We start from the raw sequence: 18,848 nt of genomic DNA, 5'->3' as shown, positions 1-18,848 counted from the left end.
CGTAATCACCCCAATGTTCTGTGACATCATTAAAATCCCTCTTGGAACGGCAGAAAAACTGTGACCGAGAAGGAGAGGAACTTCAAATTAACTCAGAAGAGGTACAAAGCTGCACTTTATTATGGGGTGAGGGAGAATTGAAGTGACAGTCAAACATCAGTGCCATTACAGTCTGTCTCTGTGTATGTGTTCCAGCAGTGGCATGAATAGGATTTTCTCTGACTGGCTGTGTCCCCTCCCCACACACGGTGCACCCCACACCAGAGAGACAGACCGAATAGAGTGAAAAGAGGCAGTCAGGAGACTGGGTGGACAAGCACAAACAATTCCGGGCCCACATACACACCCCCTGGCCTTTGCCCTCCCCATTGGACCCCCTCTCTCTCCCCCACCTTCTCTATAAAAACCCAAAGTTCACCCACACTCAGTCTCATTTTCCTCTGCCATGGAACCCCAGCGCACTTTCTCATCCTACCGAAAGCGCTTCGGGACACCGGGCGGCTCCCCGTCCGTGGGGATCACCAGCCGCCTCAGCACGGGCCGCCTGTCCCACCACAGCAGCCCGCGCCACCTCACCTCTAGCCCAGCCACCATGTCCACCTCACGCTTGTCCCTGGGCGGGGAGCGGCTGGACTTCTCAGCGGACTCCCTGCTGAAGGCCCAGTACCGGGAGACGCGCACCAATGAGAAGGTGGAGATGATGGGGCTGAACGACCGCTTCGCCAGCTACATCGAAAAAGTGCGCTTCCTGGAGCAGCAGAACAAGATGCTGGTGGCAGAACTGAACCAGCTGAGGGGGAAGGAGCCCAGTCGTCTCGGGGACATCTACCAGGAGGAGCTGAGGGAGCTTCGCAGACAGGTGGACGGCCTCAACGCTGGGAAAGCCAGGCTGGAGATAGAAAAGGACAACCTGGCCTCAGACCTGACCACTCTTAAACATAGGTAAGGACAGATGTGGTATGCCCATTCAGAGGGCTCTCCCCAGTTTTAAGCAAAGTGGATTTTCAATGCAACTTTCAAAAAAATAAAATGAAACATAAAAATAATAAATATTTGATTTATTGCACCTTGTTTGTCTAAAACAGGGGGTTTCATACTGTTTCAGGGGTCTGCAGAAATTATGAGAGGGAAAAAATACAATGTATTTTAACAGTAAGAAAAAAAACAAGTGAAACCAAATATTATAGATAGATAGATAGATAGATAGATAGATAGATAGACAGACAGACAGATAGATAGATAGACAGATAGATAGATAGACAGACAGATAGATAGATAGATAGATAGATAGATAGATAGATAGATAGATAGATAGATAGATAGATAGATAGATAGATAGATAGATAGATAGATAGATAGATAAAAAGAACATTCATATATTTGTATTTTTTCCAAAAAAAAACATGTTTATATATAAAAGGGAATTTTTTGAATTATCTGTGAATGAAGAATACCGAGCGAGATTAATATAAAAATTGAAGGAATAATGGGGGTTTTTTTTATGTTATAAACTTTCATCTTCAAGGTAACTTCTGATTATTCCAGTTGACTTGTATTTACATTACCTTCACGTTTATGCTATTGGCAGACACTTGAAAGCGATACAATTAATCCGTTCACTTTATATTCCCAGTGAGGAATATATACCTGGATACCTTGATTTACTGGTGTCATGATGAAAACAATTGACAACTCAAAGTTAAAATCACACTAACCAGCTTGTCAAATTAAATAGGGTGTGCTTGTGTACGATTAGATGTGTCTGTCTGGGGTGAAGGTGTCACGCATTCCAGGACAGGCCAAGAAGAACGCTAAGAGCAACAGGAGAACAATGACACAAAAACAGCTCAAGCCATGTCAAAGAAACACCATCTATTAACCTGCCCTTAAGAACAGCTGTCTTATGGGTAGATAATCTCTTCAAATTTAAACTGCAGCGCCTTAAGCATTTTTCCACATCACTGCCAAAACTACAATCTTACTAGTGAATTTATAGCACCCAAACCCATTTTCAATGAGAGGGTCTCCATTTCATGCTCTCATTCAATCCCACACTGGCTTTTTTGTTTTTTACTAAAGCCTGATCCACTGAGTACTATGGGGGCAGGGAGGGGCACAATACCTCAGCACAGCTTCCACAAAGGCTGAACCCACCCAGGGCAGATGCCCCGTTGTTAGGTGTGAGAGAGAAGAATTTTTCAATCACATTCCAAACCCTCAACTTTAAACTCATTGGAATCAACGACTTAAACAAAGAATCTTAATAGAACAGACACGAGAATGTATATGTTTTTATATAAAAATGTTACTTTTAATTCTCTATTTAATTCCTTGTTAATATTTGATGGAACATCAGTAATGGCGATGCAAAATAAAATTGTATTCATGGACCATGGTAACAAAACAAAAAGTGAAGTTGCATTAGGACTGAGCGATGTATCTGAATTCAAGGTGATTATTTTTGATGTAGATATTTATTTGTATGCTCATACTGGGCACTATTTATTTGGAATTGTTTGCATTGATGTATATTGGACTGCTTGTGTCAGGTGTAGCTGCTCAGTTTAGAAGAATATGAAAGGGTGTGCATGTACTCCACCCCGTGGGAAAGAGTGGCTGTTGCAGTGTGTGTGTGTGTGTGTGAGAGCAGTTAATGATGCATGAGTGATCCATTGAACCCTGTCCTGCCCCTCCTGCAGGTCTCACCACACCACACCAGGTCCCCATCCACTGAGAGCCTTTCATTGCAGCTGCCATGGCTGATTTATCACAAATAACTATTTAGGAATGAGGTTTGGGGAAATAACATTCATGTCATCCAATCCAATCCAATCCAACTTTATTTGTTAAGCACTTTAAAACAACCAAAGTTGACCAAAGTGCTGTACAGAAACATAATTAAGAAAACATAACATAACAGCTCACATGAGGAGCAAAATTACGTATAAAATACAACAATAAAATAAAATGAAACGACATAAACATAAACATGAGTACAAATAATAACCACGCAAATAAAAGCAATCAAAATAAGAAATTAAATCAAGTAAATAAAACCGACATCTTTCTAGGTGTCAAAGGCCACAGAGAACAGAAGAGTTTTAATCATCATTTTGTCATCACAGATAGCAGAGCAAACTGTATTGTGTTTTTGTTTGTTTGTGTTTTTTAAAGAGAGGTTTTATAGGGAGACCGGGATGATTGTGACACGGGTTGATTGTAACACTTCCAATTTCTCCAATCAGGAACAAGTTATAAATCACGTGACCTGATTAACTTCACACATGCTCGGTTTAGTCCTTATTCCACATGTGAGAACGAAGAGCCTGTGGATGACAGCAGATTTTAGAGTAGGGATTTTATTTTTATTTTTTATTGATGTAAGAAATTGATGTAAGAAACTTCCTTTATTTTTGTTATGGATATTTCTGCGTTGTAGTAGTTAAAATCATCAAAGTTAAATTATGTTTATTGTGTGTGTCTGTTACTATTTTTCATTCAAGTTGTTGGTGCTTTGCACCATTAGCACTGGTGAAAGCTGGAAGGTGAGCTAGTTCATGGACTCTGGGTTAGTTGTAACATCAATGAAGCCCACAACAAATACATTTTTAATAATAATAATAATTCATTACATTTTTATATAGCGCTTTTCTCAGCATTCAAAGCGCTTTACATAGAAATCTCCTCAACCACCACCAATGTGCAGCATCCACCTGGATGATGCGACGGTAGCCATATTGCACCAGAACGCCCACCACACACCAGCTTACTGGTGGAGAGGAGACGGTGATGAAGCCAATCAGTATAGGAGGATGATTAGGAGGCCATGATGGACAGAGGCCACTGGGCAAATTTGGCCAGGATGCCAGGGTTACACCCCTAATATTTCCAAAGACACCCTGGGATTTTTTGTGACCACAGAGAGTCCGGACCTCGGTTTAACGTCTCATCCGAAGGACGAGACAGACATTTTAGTTGTATTTTTAATTTTTTTATTCTATGTCTAGGTCAGTGGTGTCCAAACTCAGTCCTAGAGGGCAACTGTCCTGCAACCATTCCAGACAGTCTGTCAGTTTGCATGTACATTCAATCTTTCTGCAGGATATCATTAGTGTCGACAAGTGACTTTATAAGTGAGTCATTGGCACTGTGAGATAAATATAGCTTGTTGGGAATGCTGCTTAAGTGAAGGCTTCAAAAAAGTGAATAAACATCACCATTTTTACAACTATTTTACAACCCATCCTTTCTAATATATATATAAAGAAAAAACTTTTAAGAGGGAAAATAAGAAATCAACAACACACCTGCAGGTGATAGATCGGTGCATATGGACTAATCTTGTGGTTACAGTTTTTTGCTGAACTTAGGATATAATCCTTTTTAGGTTGTGAGAAAGTTCACTTTAGGAATGGTAACTGTTTTTTTTTTTACTCCATTTTCCAGACTTCAAGATGAAACTGCCCTACGTCAAGAGGCAGAGAATAACCTCAACACCTTCAGACAAGTAAGAACCACTCCATTCCCGTCTTATTCATGAGTTAGCATATTGCTGTCATGAATTTCATGACTTTTGATTCCAGGAAGTGGATGAAGCGGCTCTGAACCGTGTACAGCTGGAGAGGAAGATTGATGCTCTGCAGGATGAGATCAATTTCCTGAAGAAGGTCCACGAGGAGGTTTGTTATCTCTCCCTCTCTCCTCCTCCCTACTTCCATCTGTTCAGTTCTTCCCTGTCTCTTAGATTTTACTCTCCAACTGGCATTTCTGTCTCAAATCTGTTCATTTAATCTGGCTATTTGTAGCTATAATGGATTCTGATGACTTTGACTGAACAAACAGATTCACAATTTCATCGCTTGCAAAAGGACAGTGTGGATAGTAAAGATCAGACTTGAAACAAACTAAAAAAAACATTATATTCCCTCACCTGGAAACTTCTCAAACACTTCTCATACTCTTTCTTTCTCTGTGTAGGAGATGAGAGAGCTGCATGATCAGCTGATGGCCCAACAGATTCATGTGGATCTGGATGTGTCTAAGCCAGACTTAACCACTGCCCTGAAGGAGATCAGAGCTCAGTTTGAGACCATGGCCACCTCCAATATACAGGAGACTGAGGAGTGGTATCGCTCAAAGGTTACATGAACACACACACACACACACACACACACACACACACACACACACGCACACACACACACACACACACACACACACACACGCATTCTCCTTAGTGGATTTTCTCTTTTAGAGGAACATTTTATTTATGATATTATACTATACGTATATTATACACTGTAAAAAAAATATTATTTTTCAAAGTTGTGAATAAAACAAAGATTATTGGAGTGTGTTTTACAAGAAAATACTATTTCAGTCTGTCTTCTTCAAAATTTCATGTTTAATGTTATTTCAAAGTTATATCAAAGTTATTTCTTTGTAATTAATTGTGAATTTACTAGCAATTTCCGAGTGAAAATTGTTTCTACACCAATTTTTTTATTGCAGAACCCCCGCACATGACGTGTTTGTGGATATTATACAAATTAAGAATTCATTCCCTCGTTTTATTAATTCATTCCATCATTTTAGTTACATTGTGGACATGAATTAAGAATTTGTTTCCTTGTTTTTCTAAATCGTGGCCACATTGTAATGATTCATTCCCTTGTTTTAGTTCAATCAAAATGAGGGAGCGAATTAGTACAATGTGGCCACGATTTACTAAAAAGATGGAACAAATTCATAATTTGTGGGAACAAATTACCGGTCAGAAACATTAAGGGTGCATTTATTTGGTCGAAAATACAGTAAAAACAGTCATACTGTGAAATATTATTACAATTTAAATTAACTAGTTTCTGTCGTAATATTATAAAATGTAATTTATTCCATTAATGGTAAAGTTGAATTTTCAGCATCATTACTCAGTCTTGAGTGTCACATGATCCTTCAGAAATAATTTCTTATTATTATTAATGATGCTTAGAATTCAGCTTTACCGTCACAGGAACAAATTAAAATTTGTAATACATTACAACAGAAACCAGTTAATTTAAATTGTAATACTATCTTGCAGTATTAATGTTTTTACGGTATTTTTTATCAAATAAATGCAGCCTTGGTGAGATTAAGAGACTAGGCTACTTTAAAAAATATAACAAAAAAGTATTGTTTCCAAACTTTTAACCGGTACTATGTATATAAGAATATATATATATATATATATTTTTTTTTTTTTTCACGTGTCATGTGTGGGGCTTCAAATTTTAGTGTATAACTATAATTAAGTAAATAAATAAGAAAAATGTATTATGTATTTTATTAGTTTGCTGATCTGACTGATGCAGCCAATCGGAATGGAGAAGCTCTCAGACAAGCTAAGCAGGAGGCCAATGAGTATCGTCGGCAGATTCAGGGCATGACCTGTGACTTGGAATCTCTTCGTGGGTCTGTAAGTGTTTCATTTCACCTGCCACCAAACTTATTAAGAACAACAAAAATGTCAGTCATGACTGTAGACCACAGTAGGCTACTTGACAGCAGAGAAACCACGCATTAAAATCTTCTTTCAGAACGAGTCCCTGGAGCGTCAGCTGCGAGAGATGGAGGAACGTTACGTCATAGAGACGGCCGGTTACCAGGACACCGTGGCTCGTCTGGAGGACGAGATCCATATGCTGAAGGAGGAGATGGCCAGACACTTGCAGGAGTACCAGGACCTACTCAATGTAAAACTGGCCCTGGACATTGAAATTGCCACCTACAGGAAGCTGCTCGAAGGAGAAGAAAGCAGGTGAGGAAAGAAGGAAAATAAGGCATGAACCATATTGATTAAATTAATTAAAATATGAATCAATTAATATTCTCCCTTCTAGAATCACAGTTCCGGTGCAGAACTTTACCAACTTACAGTTTAGAGGTGATAATTCATTATCCACTTGTTGATTACAGCTTGATTTAAATTTCTCTATTTAATCGTGTGTGTGTGTGTGTGTGTGTGTGTGTGTGTGTGTGTGCGGCTAGACACCACCATGGACACTAAGCTGACTCCTGAGGCACATGTGAAGAGGAACATAGTTGTGCGAACTGTTGAGACTCGTGACGGAGAGGTAAACGCGCTGCTAGGGGACGCTGTTCATCAACTTTTGAATCAACTATTTTTTTTAAATAGCCATTTCAAGTTTTTGAAATCCACTTCACTTGAATACACTTCGACATAATCTATCTCTATCTGTAACTATCTCTCTGCACAGCACAATGAAATAATAGATCATTTTGTTTATTTATTGATTTGTTCATTCTATCTTTCATTAGAGCAGAGGTGCCAAATAAAAAATTAAAAACCTGAATTGAGGGTCACTGGCCAAATGTAAATGTTGCATTATATCCATTTATGTAAAAGTTTATATATATTTTTTGGTAACACTTTACAATAAGGTCCTGTTTGTTGACATTAGCTCCAATGGACAGTAAAGCCTTTTAAATAATATTAACAAATAACTTTGATACAAAACAGATACAAATAGCCTAGATAACCTATACAAAATGTTGAAATGTACATTAAGTGAAATTAATAAATGCTTTAGAATTATTTTTCAATTGTTAGTGCATGTTAACTAATGTTAACAAATGGAATCTTGTAAAGTGTAACCATTTACAAAACGAACTAACCTGTGCAATCTCTCTTTCACAGATCATTAAAGAGTCCACTACGGAGAGGAAGGATCTGCCGTAATCAGTTTTAGAGACTGTCTCGGCTGCAACTGAAGAGCTCCTTCACTTTCCACAACTTTCCCCGCTTATTTTCTCCTAGTGAATATAGTTCCTGGGAACTATTCAATTGCATTAGCAACAATAAGCGATACACAACTCTTTCTCTTCCTGGGCTTCTCTCTTTACTGTGTCTGTCTCTTTTGTGGCGAAGAGTATTAGCATGACAGTAGTCTAGTTTATCGCCGATTGTGCCATAAAAAGTCATGTTTGGAAAGATGAAAGTAGAAAGTAGAAAATTATGTTGCTAGTGGTCAGAGCGGGTACATGGGGATTATAGTTTTTTTGTCAAGCACAAACTAGAGATTTTGTTCTGAAATGTATTGTAGTCTTTAAGGATTATGTACTAGATGAAGAAGTGCAGGTTTGGAACCGGTAGTTTTTGAATCGGAATGGTCAGTGTTGAGGTAAGGCAGAAGGGAACTATAACAGCAAGATCTTTGTGTGAGTTTTAAAGGGATGATGGATTTTGTCAGCGGTGCTATGCATATTTTCCTTCTTCACTGTGTGTGCACAATGTTTTTGCACAGTAGCTAACTCATCTCTTTGGACCCAGGTTAAAATGCTTTAAATTGCTCGTTGACTAGATTGACCTATAGAAAACATATTACAGTTTTTTTTACAGTCGCTAGGACACATTTCTCAATACTTAGGTCACTTTTTCAAAACTCTTCACACAGTGAGCACAACAGAACTGAATGTGGGCTAAATGTGGATCATTTATCATTGCTTTGGCACAAAATGCATTCAATGAGAACATCTTTCAAATTACATTAATTATTTTCTCACCTCGACACAACAACTCTGTGTTCAAAACTATATACTGTTTTCAAAACTGTTAAACTTAAGTTCAAAACAATAACATAATACAAAACTGTATACGACAGCATTTTGATTTCTACAGTAATATTGTAATGAAATATATTTCGAATCTGAAAATTAAATGGTATAAAAACAATTGGACCAACCACAGCTGATTCCTATTGTATCTGTATCGGTGGATGGTGTAGACAAATTTGTGTACTTTGGAATTACTCCAAAGACATAAAATATAAAGTATTGAAGCATACTGCATCATGTCTGATTCATTCTATAGTGCAGTGAATTGTAAACAGTAGAGAGGTAGAAGAAAGCAAGCATTTACAGAGGAAAACATTGTATAATGCTCCTGTTGTTAGTGTTTTTAAGGTCATTGTTTTGTGGGTGATAAAGTGTGTTTGTTGGCTGTCAGCCTTTGCTAGTGTTATGGAAGAATGTGTTGATTTGAGACATGCACGAAGTGATTTGGTAGTTTTAGTGCATTTTGAATGTGAAATGAACTGCTGTGCCGAGCTGAAAGTAGGAGAACTGTGTAATGAGTTTTGAAAAAGTGACTTAAGTATTGAGAAAGGTGTCCTAGCGACTGTAAAAAACTGTAATTGTACATTTTAATCAATAAAAAAATGTATCTTACTAAATTCATTATAAACATCTAACATAGTGTTACCCATCATATGAAGAGATGAATTAATAGATGAGTTTTGTGACTGATACCTTGTTATATTGTTTTAAGATGCAGTCATATTTACCATTCATTCCTAAAGGAATACACGCGATCAGGTTTCCTGTGCAGATTACACTCATGTTTGTAAATTAGCTGCATTGACCAACAAAAATCTACTTGGTTTTGAAAGTGTGTAAGATTTATAGACAATAATGGATTTTTTTTTTTTGCATGCAAGATTTCGCTAATGTGACTGCATCTTTACTGTGAGATAATACTGCCAGGTAACACTGAGCTATGTTTTAAACCGAGGAGTGCTTACTTTCTCACTACACTTGCATACTAACTTGCATGTCACTGTATTGTGGTGACTAACAATTAATAGTAATAAAAAATATTTTTTATTCCAGTGTCTTGTGTCTGCTTATAGAAGAAGACTTCTCAACAAAACTGCATAATCATTGCAGCTGATGCATTCTGATTGCTTAATAAAGACTCAAAAGTGAACGAAATAGGAAGTGACATGTGAACATGTCAAGGGGGCAGAAGGTTTGAGTGACAGGCGTGTGTGACAGGGTCACTGACAGAGTGCGGATCCCACGCTTGGTAAGAGGAAATTACATGTCTTTGTCAGGGTATCTTTATTTAACCAGATACAACTTTTTTAAATTAAAAATCTATTTTACAGAAGGGCCAAGATGAGCAGCACAACATTATCAAAAAAAAAAAATCACCATGACATCAAAACAATTAAAAACATTTACAAATTGTTTCTTCTTTTAACGGCTCGCTAAGGAAAGATCTAAAAATACGAATTGACACCAGGGCCTGCAATTTCAGGTCATTTTGTAAAAAGTTCCAATCACTGGGTGCGGCATACCGAAAAGCTTGTCCAATTTCAGTTTGGGCGAGTGGAACTGAGAGGGTATACATATCCTGTGAGCGCAAAAAAAAGAAGAAAAAGAATAAACTCCAACAGGTTTATGTTGGATAAGAGAGCAAAGATATGGAGGCAATAGACCCTAAATTAATCTATAAATAAACACCAATGTTTACATCTGCGTATTGATAATGACGACCAACCAACTCTGTTGTACAGATAACACAGTGGTGAATATTGTATTTACAATTTAGTGTAAGTGCACACTGATAAAATCAATGTATCTAAAGAGCTTAAAAGTTTAGTAGTTGCCAATTTAAACAAAATATTCCCATAATCAATGACTGGCATAAAAGTGACCGAGACTTGTCTTCTTTTTGCCTCAAATGAAAAACATGATTTATTTCTATAATAAAATCCCAGCTTTATTTTTAATTTAGTCCTTAATTGATTAACAATGTTGACAGGACACAGTTTGGTTACTGTAGATTAGAAGTAGAACTAGGTTTGCTTTTATTTAAGGTTTCGATGCCCTGGCTATCAAGATAATAAATCCTTCCCAGGTAGAGGAGGTGTAATGAAAATCAAAACCAAAGAAAAATCTCAACCTGTAATATTTTCACAGGTTTACAATGTGAAATATCTCACCTACAAGTACATAACAGCATGTTTTTTTGGGACCATATAAAGTGACATACTCATTCTGGGTCAACAAAGATAAATTAATATTATAAACACAGCACTCATTTCATTACTTTACCCATAGTTTGGGGTCAAATGATTCTAAATGTTAAAATCAAAGCAGTGAGATTAAAATGCATAAATTCGAAGTGACTGCATTCTGAACAAAAATGTTCTTTTAACCTATTATTGTTTTGTATTTTCTTTGTTGTCAAATTGCATTGGGTAGGCTAAATTATCTAATGGTATAACCTACAAAAATTAGGAAAATATGAATAAAGATTATGAGCTATGCAGATAAAGAGAGAATATATTTTTGCTTTCTTAGTGGCACAGCAAGTTAGAGCAGTTTAATGGTTATATTGAGGTGAACTTAAAGTTCAATAAGTGAGTCATTCATTGGTATTGGTGTTGATTCAGTAACTGCTCTGATGGATTCAGACTGATTCAAACCGGTAATGTGAGTTTGTCAGTCAAACATGGCATTAAAAGTACCAACTCCAAGAAAAGTAACAAGAGCAATTTGTTTGTGAATTGGCCTGCATGGGCCGCACTATATGCATGTTTTTGCATGCTGCGCGCGTTCTTCTTTTGGAAAGTTGCGGAAATGCATTTTTTGTTGTTGTGATATATTTCATATCGTGTCATTGTTGAATGCTGATATTTTGGTGGTTATTCTACTTGTTACAACTTGTATTGTTAATATATGGTAATTAATTACTAAACTTTTATTTTCAAAATTCAACTCATAAATGTGAAAAGGGTCCATTCTCAAACTTTTGAAACCCCCTGTTCCAAATGGACAGAAACTGCCTGGACTTGATAGTACAGACCCCATGTGTATTTAGAAGACCTATGCTGAGAAATATGACTTTCCACAACATGTCCCTGGCCTAATCTGGGAACATTTTGCCAGCTGGGTAGATTTCCTCAAAAAAACACAGAGCCAACAAATGTCACAATCAAAAATCATAAAATAAAATCTAATTTCAGATCATCAAGCTTTGAGGTCACTAAAACCTTTCACACCAATGCTAGACATTCATATTGAGTTGACAGAATTTGGCTTGAGTTGAGTCCTGTGAAGAAATTGGGGCATATTAGATGAGTCACAAGGGCAACTGAGAGCCACAATTACATGATGTCCTCACTGATGTACTTTAAAGAAGTGTTAAAGGCTATAACAACACCTTAGATATCTGAAAAGGAGTACTTAGAACAATGTGACACATGGTCTGATAGCATTTGGATGGGCTATTGGTTCAAAGTTAAACACTGCACTAAGAAATAAACTATTATAAGCAGCTTATCTCTAGATCTAAGGGTAATATGGGCATGAGAAACAAAGAAAGTCCCTGGCAGTAAGAACATTATCAATATCCCACTAATAGCAATATCCCAGTCATTTAGAATAATCGTCAAACATCTATTCACAACATTTCACAACATGCCAGCTTGAATCTGTTAAAAAAATATATTTCAATGCTCTCGCAAAATTGCTTTCTCCCAAGAAACTTTGCTTTCACTCGCAAAAGCACTACACCTTTTTATTTTTATTTTTCCACCTCATATTATTTCCATTAAATAAGTTTTGCATGTGAACAGAGTTTCTCAGGGGAAAGCAATACTTTTGTGAGAGAACGCAAAATCATTGAAACATTTTTCCATCCATCCATCTCATTATTATTATTTTTTCTTTACCATCACTGTGTCCTTTAACTGCAGGGACATGAAACTCTGGCCCTTAAACTGGTGCCAGGTAAGCTCCATCCACACACAAAATAGAATCAGCATTTTTTAAGCCACTACATCAACACCTCTCATAATAGGAGAGGGGGAACGGATTTCGACAGCTGGTTTGTTTGCCTTCGGATTCTGTTCCCCTCATGTTTCTTACACAATGAGGTTCTAATATTAATCAAACTGACATTGATTGACAGGCCCTCACAGCCTAGTGGTGAGTGCTCTGACATTAAGAGCTGATGATTTTTAGGTGATTTTAAGTCCCGGCTCGTGGCCATTTTTTGATCCCATATTTTCAAAAAGGAAAATTCCAAAATGTATTTATTTAAACTGGTGCCAGGTAAGCGCCATCCACACATGAAATAGAATCAGCAATTTTAAGCCACTACATCAACACCTCTCATAATGGGAGAGGGGGAACGGATTCTGACAGCTGGTTTTTTTTGCCGTCGGATTCTGTTCCCCCCTGTATTTCTGACACAATGAGGATCTTCTAATATCTATCAAAGTGCTGCTTATTTATTTATTTATTTAAAAACTACGAAACATGGTGGATATGCGGTACCGACCGTGAGAGGTTTAGAAAAAGGTTTGACTACTCAAAGTTTAACCTGATAAAATCAATTGTATGACGTGTGTTAGTATGTCCCAAAGCTTGTCTACTTTTTGCTACACACTCAAAAGTATCTACTTTTTCTTCACAAAAAGAGTACATACTTTTAGGGCGTAGTATAAGTAGATGAATTGAGACACAGTTTAGGTCTAAATCTAAACTCTGCAGGAAAGTGGATTTTAAGTTGGCCAGCCCTGCTTTAGGGGCTCCGTAGGCCTGTGAGAGGCAAGATAAAAACAAATTTCCCTTGATTAATAAGAGATGTGATTTAAGATGTGCCCATCAGACACCAAGAGCAAAACTGACATCTACCAGAGAGGTTGTTCAGGCTGTAATCAAACATGTCCTCTTATTTAACCTTAGTCTGACCCTCGAGCGCCGCCACCTCTTCACTCAGGCACCCGGAGAATCTGTGCAAAGTACGTCACAATCAGCTAAACCTGTCACACTGTGTCAGATCTCTCCATGACCACCGCATTTCTGTCTGTTCATTCACACACAGGTTAAGACTGCTTCCAGCACTGAAACGTTTATCTCCTGTTAAAAATGTGAATCACTTAAGTGACCTTAGTGTGGAAGGTGAGAGGGACAGGATATTACTGGACATATTTGATATCAATATACGTGGAAGACAAGACGAAGCTGTCATTATGGTCCAACAGATTTTGAACTTTGTTTTTCTGAGAGTCTATTCTCTCCGATTTGTTTGTATATGGTTATGGAAGCAATCAGGTCTGGGATACTAGAAGTATGTGGGACAGATAAAACACTTCAGTAGTGGTGTTCTCATTTGGCGAGACACCGATGTGGGATTTTCCATTCTGGGATCTGACTGAAAACACTAGAGAGGTGAGAGAGAGAGAGGTGAGAGAGAGAGAGAGAGAGAGAGAGAGAGAGAGAGAGAGAGAGAGAGAGAGAGAGAGAGAGAGAGAGAGAGAGAGAGAGAGAGAGAGAGAGAGAGAGAGAGGTGAGAGAGAGAGAGGTGAGAGAGAGAGAGGTGAGAGAGAGAGAGGTGAGAGAGAGAGGGAGAGAGAGAGAGAGAGAGAGAGAGAGAGAGAGAGAGAGAGAGAGAGAGAGAGAGAGAGAGAGAGAGAGAGAGAGAGAGAGAGAGAGAGAGAGCTCATTTACACTATACAACAGCGTTTTGGGGCCTGAAAACGTTATCGTCGCATGTAAACTACAAAAAAGCGAATTTGTGAAAATGGTGACGCTATGCGCATTACACGGACAGTCAGATCGACAGAAGGTTATTAACAGAACAATAATAGGCCAATTTCACACTTCTGAGTGTCAATGCATAAACTTGTTTGCCGCTAACATGGCTGAGCCTAACAATAACCAGTTTGGGAATCAAAGTCTTAGTAAGTATTAAATATCATGAAAATGTTTAGACTGTCTTGGTGATTTATTGGTAAGACTACAAAACTCTAATTAAGTAGTTGATTAGGAGTTAAATTATGCATTATATCATAATGCTGATTCATAATGAGAAGCAGGACCGTTCGCACCCTGGATGATTGATGAATTTATCTATCATAAATCTGTGCAAATGGCAATAAACTTTAACTTTAATAAACTGCAACACATCTGTCATCTCTCAATGATATTTCATCTCATTCACTCACATATGCTCATGTCATCATCATCTTAAAATCTGTAAATATGCCTATTAATAAACCCATTGTAGGCTGCATTGCTGTTGCACATTTCACTGTTGCTTTGCTAACTATAAATTAATGCACAGACTGGGATTAATGTATGTTGTATACAATGTGGTCTTGGAAATAAATTAGGTCTAAATTCCATGATTTTAATCTGTCAGGATTAGATATAATATGCTTAATGTGGGAAATAAATGTGTGAGATTAATAAACCATAGCCTATTAAACTCAAGACAACGATAAACTAATCCAGACAGAATGGAACGGTGAAACAAAGAGGTAAGGACAAAATCCCAAAAAATTGATGAGAAAATAATCCATATTAGAAAAATAAAAAGCACAACTATTAAAAAAATATGACAATAAGAAGTGTATAAATAACTAGTTTATCTAAAGTAACACTGTCAAACAGCGAACCAGCAGAGAAATTAACAGCAGGAGTCCGCGTCTCTCTTGCCTCCCCTGAGCCCATTGAGTTTTAACCGGGAACAATACCGGTACAACCATTATGAACAAAAGTTTACTAGGCAGTATTTCCTACTAAAGCCAGGTGGTATTTGACTCTGGTAAGTGTATCCAGAGCAGACTGGTGGGAGTGGCCTTGGAAGGCAACATACCCAGTGCATTATGGGTGTTGAAGTTTGCCTGCCTATTTGGCAAAAGGGAAGACAACAGCCATTTTTCTCTGTTTTCTTTGTTGGCACCGATTTAAGAATTAGTTTCGCCTTTCTACTGCGTAGGGAGCAAAGTTTTATTGAAAGCCCACAGTGGTGAAGCCTACCCCTTTAAGTCTGTGTTGATTGGCGATAATGTCAGGCCTCTCTGCTGATGCAGATGCTGTTCTGCTCTGCTTCGAAGGCTATAAGTTGCCCTGGAAAGACAAAAAAACACACTTTGGCTTTGTTTGAAACTATTTTGGTGGTCAGAACATAGAACTAGCCATATCTTGTCTGAAAAGCAAATATCTCTCTCTCTCTCTCTCTCTCTCTCTCTCTCTCTCTCTCTCTCTCTCTCCGATATATATATATATATATATATATATATATATATATATATATATATCAAATAAAAGTAAAATATCAAGAAATTTAAGTTTCAGACAAAATATGCATGTTAACTTAATTACATCCTGACATGGAAGATATAAATTCACCACACACACACACACACACACACACACACACACAAAGTGTGTTATCAATTAACACACTTATCCAAATCAGTTATCAAGAAAAAAAAAACTTTATCACAAACATTTATGATCGTCTGCTAAATGCTAGTAGCCTACGACAGTAAGTATACTGGCTATAGCCTACTGCTATTGTGTTTAGTGTAAATGTTGTGCTCGTTGGTGGACTGCATCCCACTAGGACATTCATAGATAAACGCACGCTCTCTGAGAGAGGGAGAAAGAGAGAGAGGAGCATGAGCGCGCATCTGCCTTCTGTCAAAAGTGACAGCTGTGTCCACTGCCTCCCCTGTAAAGGCAACCTACCATTATTCCACAACGAGCTTCATCAGACTGGCTGCCTCTGAGGTGTCGGGCGTCAGTTTTGCTGTGTCGCGTTGTTCTTCTATTTTTGTTTCAGAATATGTTTCGTCTGGTTTCAGTGAGCACATCCATGCGTTACCACAGCATGCAGCGACATTTCATCTGACGGCGCGAGAGTTTAGAGTCCCAAAACTGCAAGACATTTGCTTTCAGACAAACCGGCTTTCTTTTATTTTGCATTTGGACTCGGTGACTTTTCACTTTCGCGAGGATCCCATTAGCATTCACGTGTCCTTTTTGTTTATTGCTGGGGCTATAAACACTCGTTTCTTGAACAATGTGTACGAGTTCTAGATTATCGTCTTTTGTCTTGCTCGGTCGTCCTTGAAAGAGAGAGAGAGAACCAGAATAAGAGGGCTCTTGAATCTGTCCACGCGTGAAAATGCCTGTGCGCCGGGGACACGTCGCTCTTCAAAACACTTATCTGGACACCATCATCCGGAAATTCGACGGGCTAAGTGAGTTTAAAAACTTTTTATTTTCTTTCTTTGGGTAAGTCGATATTTTATAGTTCAGAAGTGTGTTATTGTTTATTGTAGTCATAGCAATGTTATTTTTTGTTTAGCAATTGATACGCACTCGCGAGAAACTGTCAGTCAGAGAGCGAGCGGCCAATCGGCCATTGGAAGTGTGTAGGTCAGTCATTGGTATTTTGAGATTTTATTTGCATGGCAGTTGATCATCAGGTGAGAGAGCAATTCAACAAACCCGGCTTATTTTATCTACATTATGTAAATGCAGTGGAAAAACGAATCTAACATAGAAAATAGCTAACAACCGTCTGTCTTTTTGTTTTTCCATTCTTCTCTGTGCGCGCGTTTATTTATGTCCTGCACCTGCTTTATTCATTCAATCATATTTCCTGATTTTGGACAAATGTGTCATTACACAACTACGGGATTACATTTGCATAATATCAGTTTTCATATATCGTTAACAAATTCCAATGTGTAGGCTATTTGACCACATTTGTCCAATGCATGTTTGATCCTACCACCGTTTCAAAGTCTAAAGGGGAAGCATTTTTAACAGAAGACTTACAAGTTTTAGTTTTATCTTTATGAAGAGCCCTTTGAATTTTGAGATCAAAATCTTAATCTCTATCCAGGCCATAATTACCCTAAATCTAGTTTTACCCCATGATAAACCCAAAGCATGGCCTATGCCTGCTCTGCAAGGCCTTTAATGAGGGTTCTTCCTCAGAAGTCAAAATAAAAAAGGTCATGGTATCTTAGTAAAAGTTTTTCTTTTTTTATATACAGGTGAAAGTAAAGAGTTTTATAAACTCTACAACAACAACAAAAATCACAAATAAATAAAACGAAAATTGGAAGGAAAAAAAAAGAATATATATATATATATTTTTTTTTTACAAATGTCGTTTATGTCACAAACACAACTCTGCCTGCTGGGCATTCATTTTTTAATAGTTTCCTGTGCATTTGTTGCCTGCCTGGTTCTACCAGCCTCTCTCCATTGACAAGCGTTAACTTCCATGGCGGGTACTCTGTTGAAGTTTAAAACTATTGGATCTGCCCAGAGTCACTCTGGATCTGCCATAACCAATCGCTAACGTTTGGTCGTGACGTATGACGACTCAAACTAGCGCACAACCTCAACGTCATCGTTCCCAGCCACTCCCTCTGTTCGCTGATTGGACCGGTAAAAAATTTACCGGAGAAAACCCAAGAATACACCACAATCCCAGACCTAGTAGTGAAGGAAAATGAAAATTGAGCGGAAATACGTAGGAGGGTGGAGCCAGGTTAGTACATTTGTAGATCCCCGAATGCATTTGTGGATTTTGAGACATTTCTCCTCAAGACCTGCATACAAATCCACATATTAATTAACTCCACCCACTGGCTACGTAAGCCAATCAGAATCCATTGAGCTGAGTCACACTCTTGCTCCAACCAATCGTGATATGTTTACAAATCAGGACGGTCTTGCCCTGAAATAACTTTGTTAATTCATTCATCATTCATTGGCTCAAATCAGAAGTACAACGCCCATAAAATTGGTACAGTAAAAATGTTTAAAATTTGGATTTCGTTAGACCATTAGACTGTGTATCAAGCCAAGCCACATTATTATATTTGATATGCCTTTGAAAATGCCAGAGAAAAAGCGCTTTACATCTCTGTTATGGGACCAACACGTTATGGAAGCGTCACGTTATTTAAGATGGAACAGAAAAGCATCAATAAGTAGTTGACTAATGAATGATGGATTCAACCTCTTGAGGATTTGATGATCTATAGAGCATTAAAAATTGTATTTTAAAAGTTAAAAGAATGTATTATGATTCCCTTTATCTGTAGAGAAGATATAGGTGGGTTCTTTTTAAATGTGCGACAGGTTGTTGCATTCCAAAGAGATCATATCATTTAAAAGTGACATTCCCAGCAGACAAGTGATATGCATTATAGATTATATCGGTTATAACACTTAACCAC

At 37.8% G+C, this 18,848-nt stretch overlaps 2 protein-coding genes and 1 long non-coding RNA gene across 5 annotated transcripts in view; 2 read left to right on the top strand and 1 right to left on the bottom strand.

Moving 5' to 3' along the window:
• Positions 1-432: 432 nt before the first annotated feature.
• gfap (glial fibrillary acidic protein) lies at positions 433-9,662 on the top strand. The gene is made up of 9 exons (XM_079605702.1): positions 433-942; positions 4,447-4,507; positions 4,584-4,679; positions 4,978-5,139; positions 6,332-6,457; positions 6,579-6,799; positions 6,882-6,925; positions 7,030-7,115; positions 7,700-9,662. Exons 1-9 carry the CDS (start codon positions 446-448, stop codon positions 7,739-7,741), a joined length of 1,335 nt encoding a protein of 444 aa, XP_079461828.1. The 5' UTR covers positions 433-445; the 3' UTR covers positions 7,742-9,662.
• LOC306994887 lies at positions 776-17,023 on the bottom strand. 2 transcript variants are annotated; one of them, XR_013796757.1, is made up of 3 exons: positions 16,333-16,830; positions 15,619-15,708; positions 776-889 (listed from the first exon to the last, which is right to left on the bottom strand). It is a non-coding gene; the product is annotated as an uncharacterized lncRNA (long non-coding RNA). The 2 variants fall into 2 exon arrangements; XR_013796756.1 differs by lacking the exon at positions 776-889 and adding an exon at positions 9,597-10,195 and having other exon boundaries at positions 16,333-17,023.
• kcnh6a (potassium voltage-gated channel, subfamily H (eag-related), member 6a) overlaps positions 16,714-18,848 on the top strand; it is a 36,784-nt gene continuing 34,649 nt past the window's right edge. For both annotated transcript variants that reach the window (XM_079605421.1, XM_079605420.1), the window contains exon 1: positions 16,714-16,847. In XM_079605421.1, the coding sequence (XP_079461547.1) occupies positions 16,772-16,847 (76 nt within the window). In that variant the 5' untranslated portion in view covers positions 16,714-16,771. The remainder of the gene's footprint in view (positions 16,848-18,848) is intronic.

The sequence above is a fragment of the Phoxinus phoxinus genome (genome assembly GCF_949152265.1).
Source record: "Phoxinus phoxinus genome assembly, chromosome: 1".
NCBI lineage: Eukaryota > Metazoa > Chordata > Actinopteri > Cypriniformes > Leuciscidae > Phoxinus > Phoxinus phoxinus.
Note: the sequence above shows the minus strand (reverse complement) of the source record. Positions and strands in the feature narration are given on the sequence as shown.

Bases quoted from the DNA above. Each gene is read 5' to 3' on its own strand.
- gfap (XM_079605702.1), top strand. From the start codon at position 446: ATGGAACCCCAGCGCACTTTCTCATCCTACCGAAAGCGCTTCGGGACA. The intron at 4,508-4,583 runs GTAAGAACCACT...TTTTGATTCCAG, and splicing joins ACCTCAACACCTTCAGACAA to GAAGTGGATGAAGCGGCTCT. The intron at 6,800-6,881 runs GTGAGGAAAGAA...TCTCCCTTCTAG, and splicing joins CTCGAAGGAGAAGAAAGCAG to AATCACAGTTCCGGTGCAGA.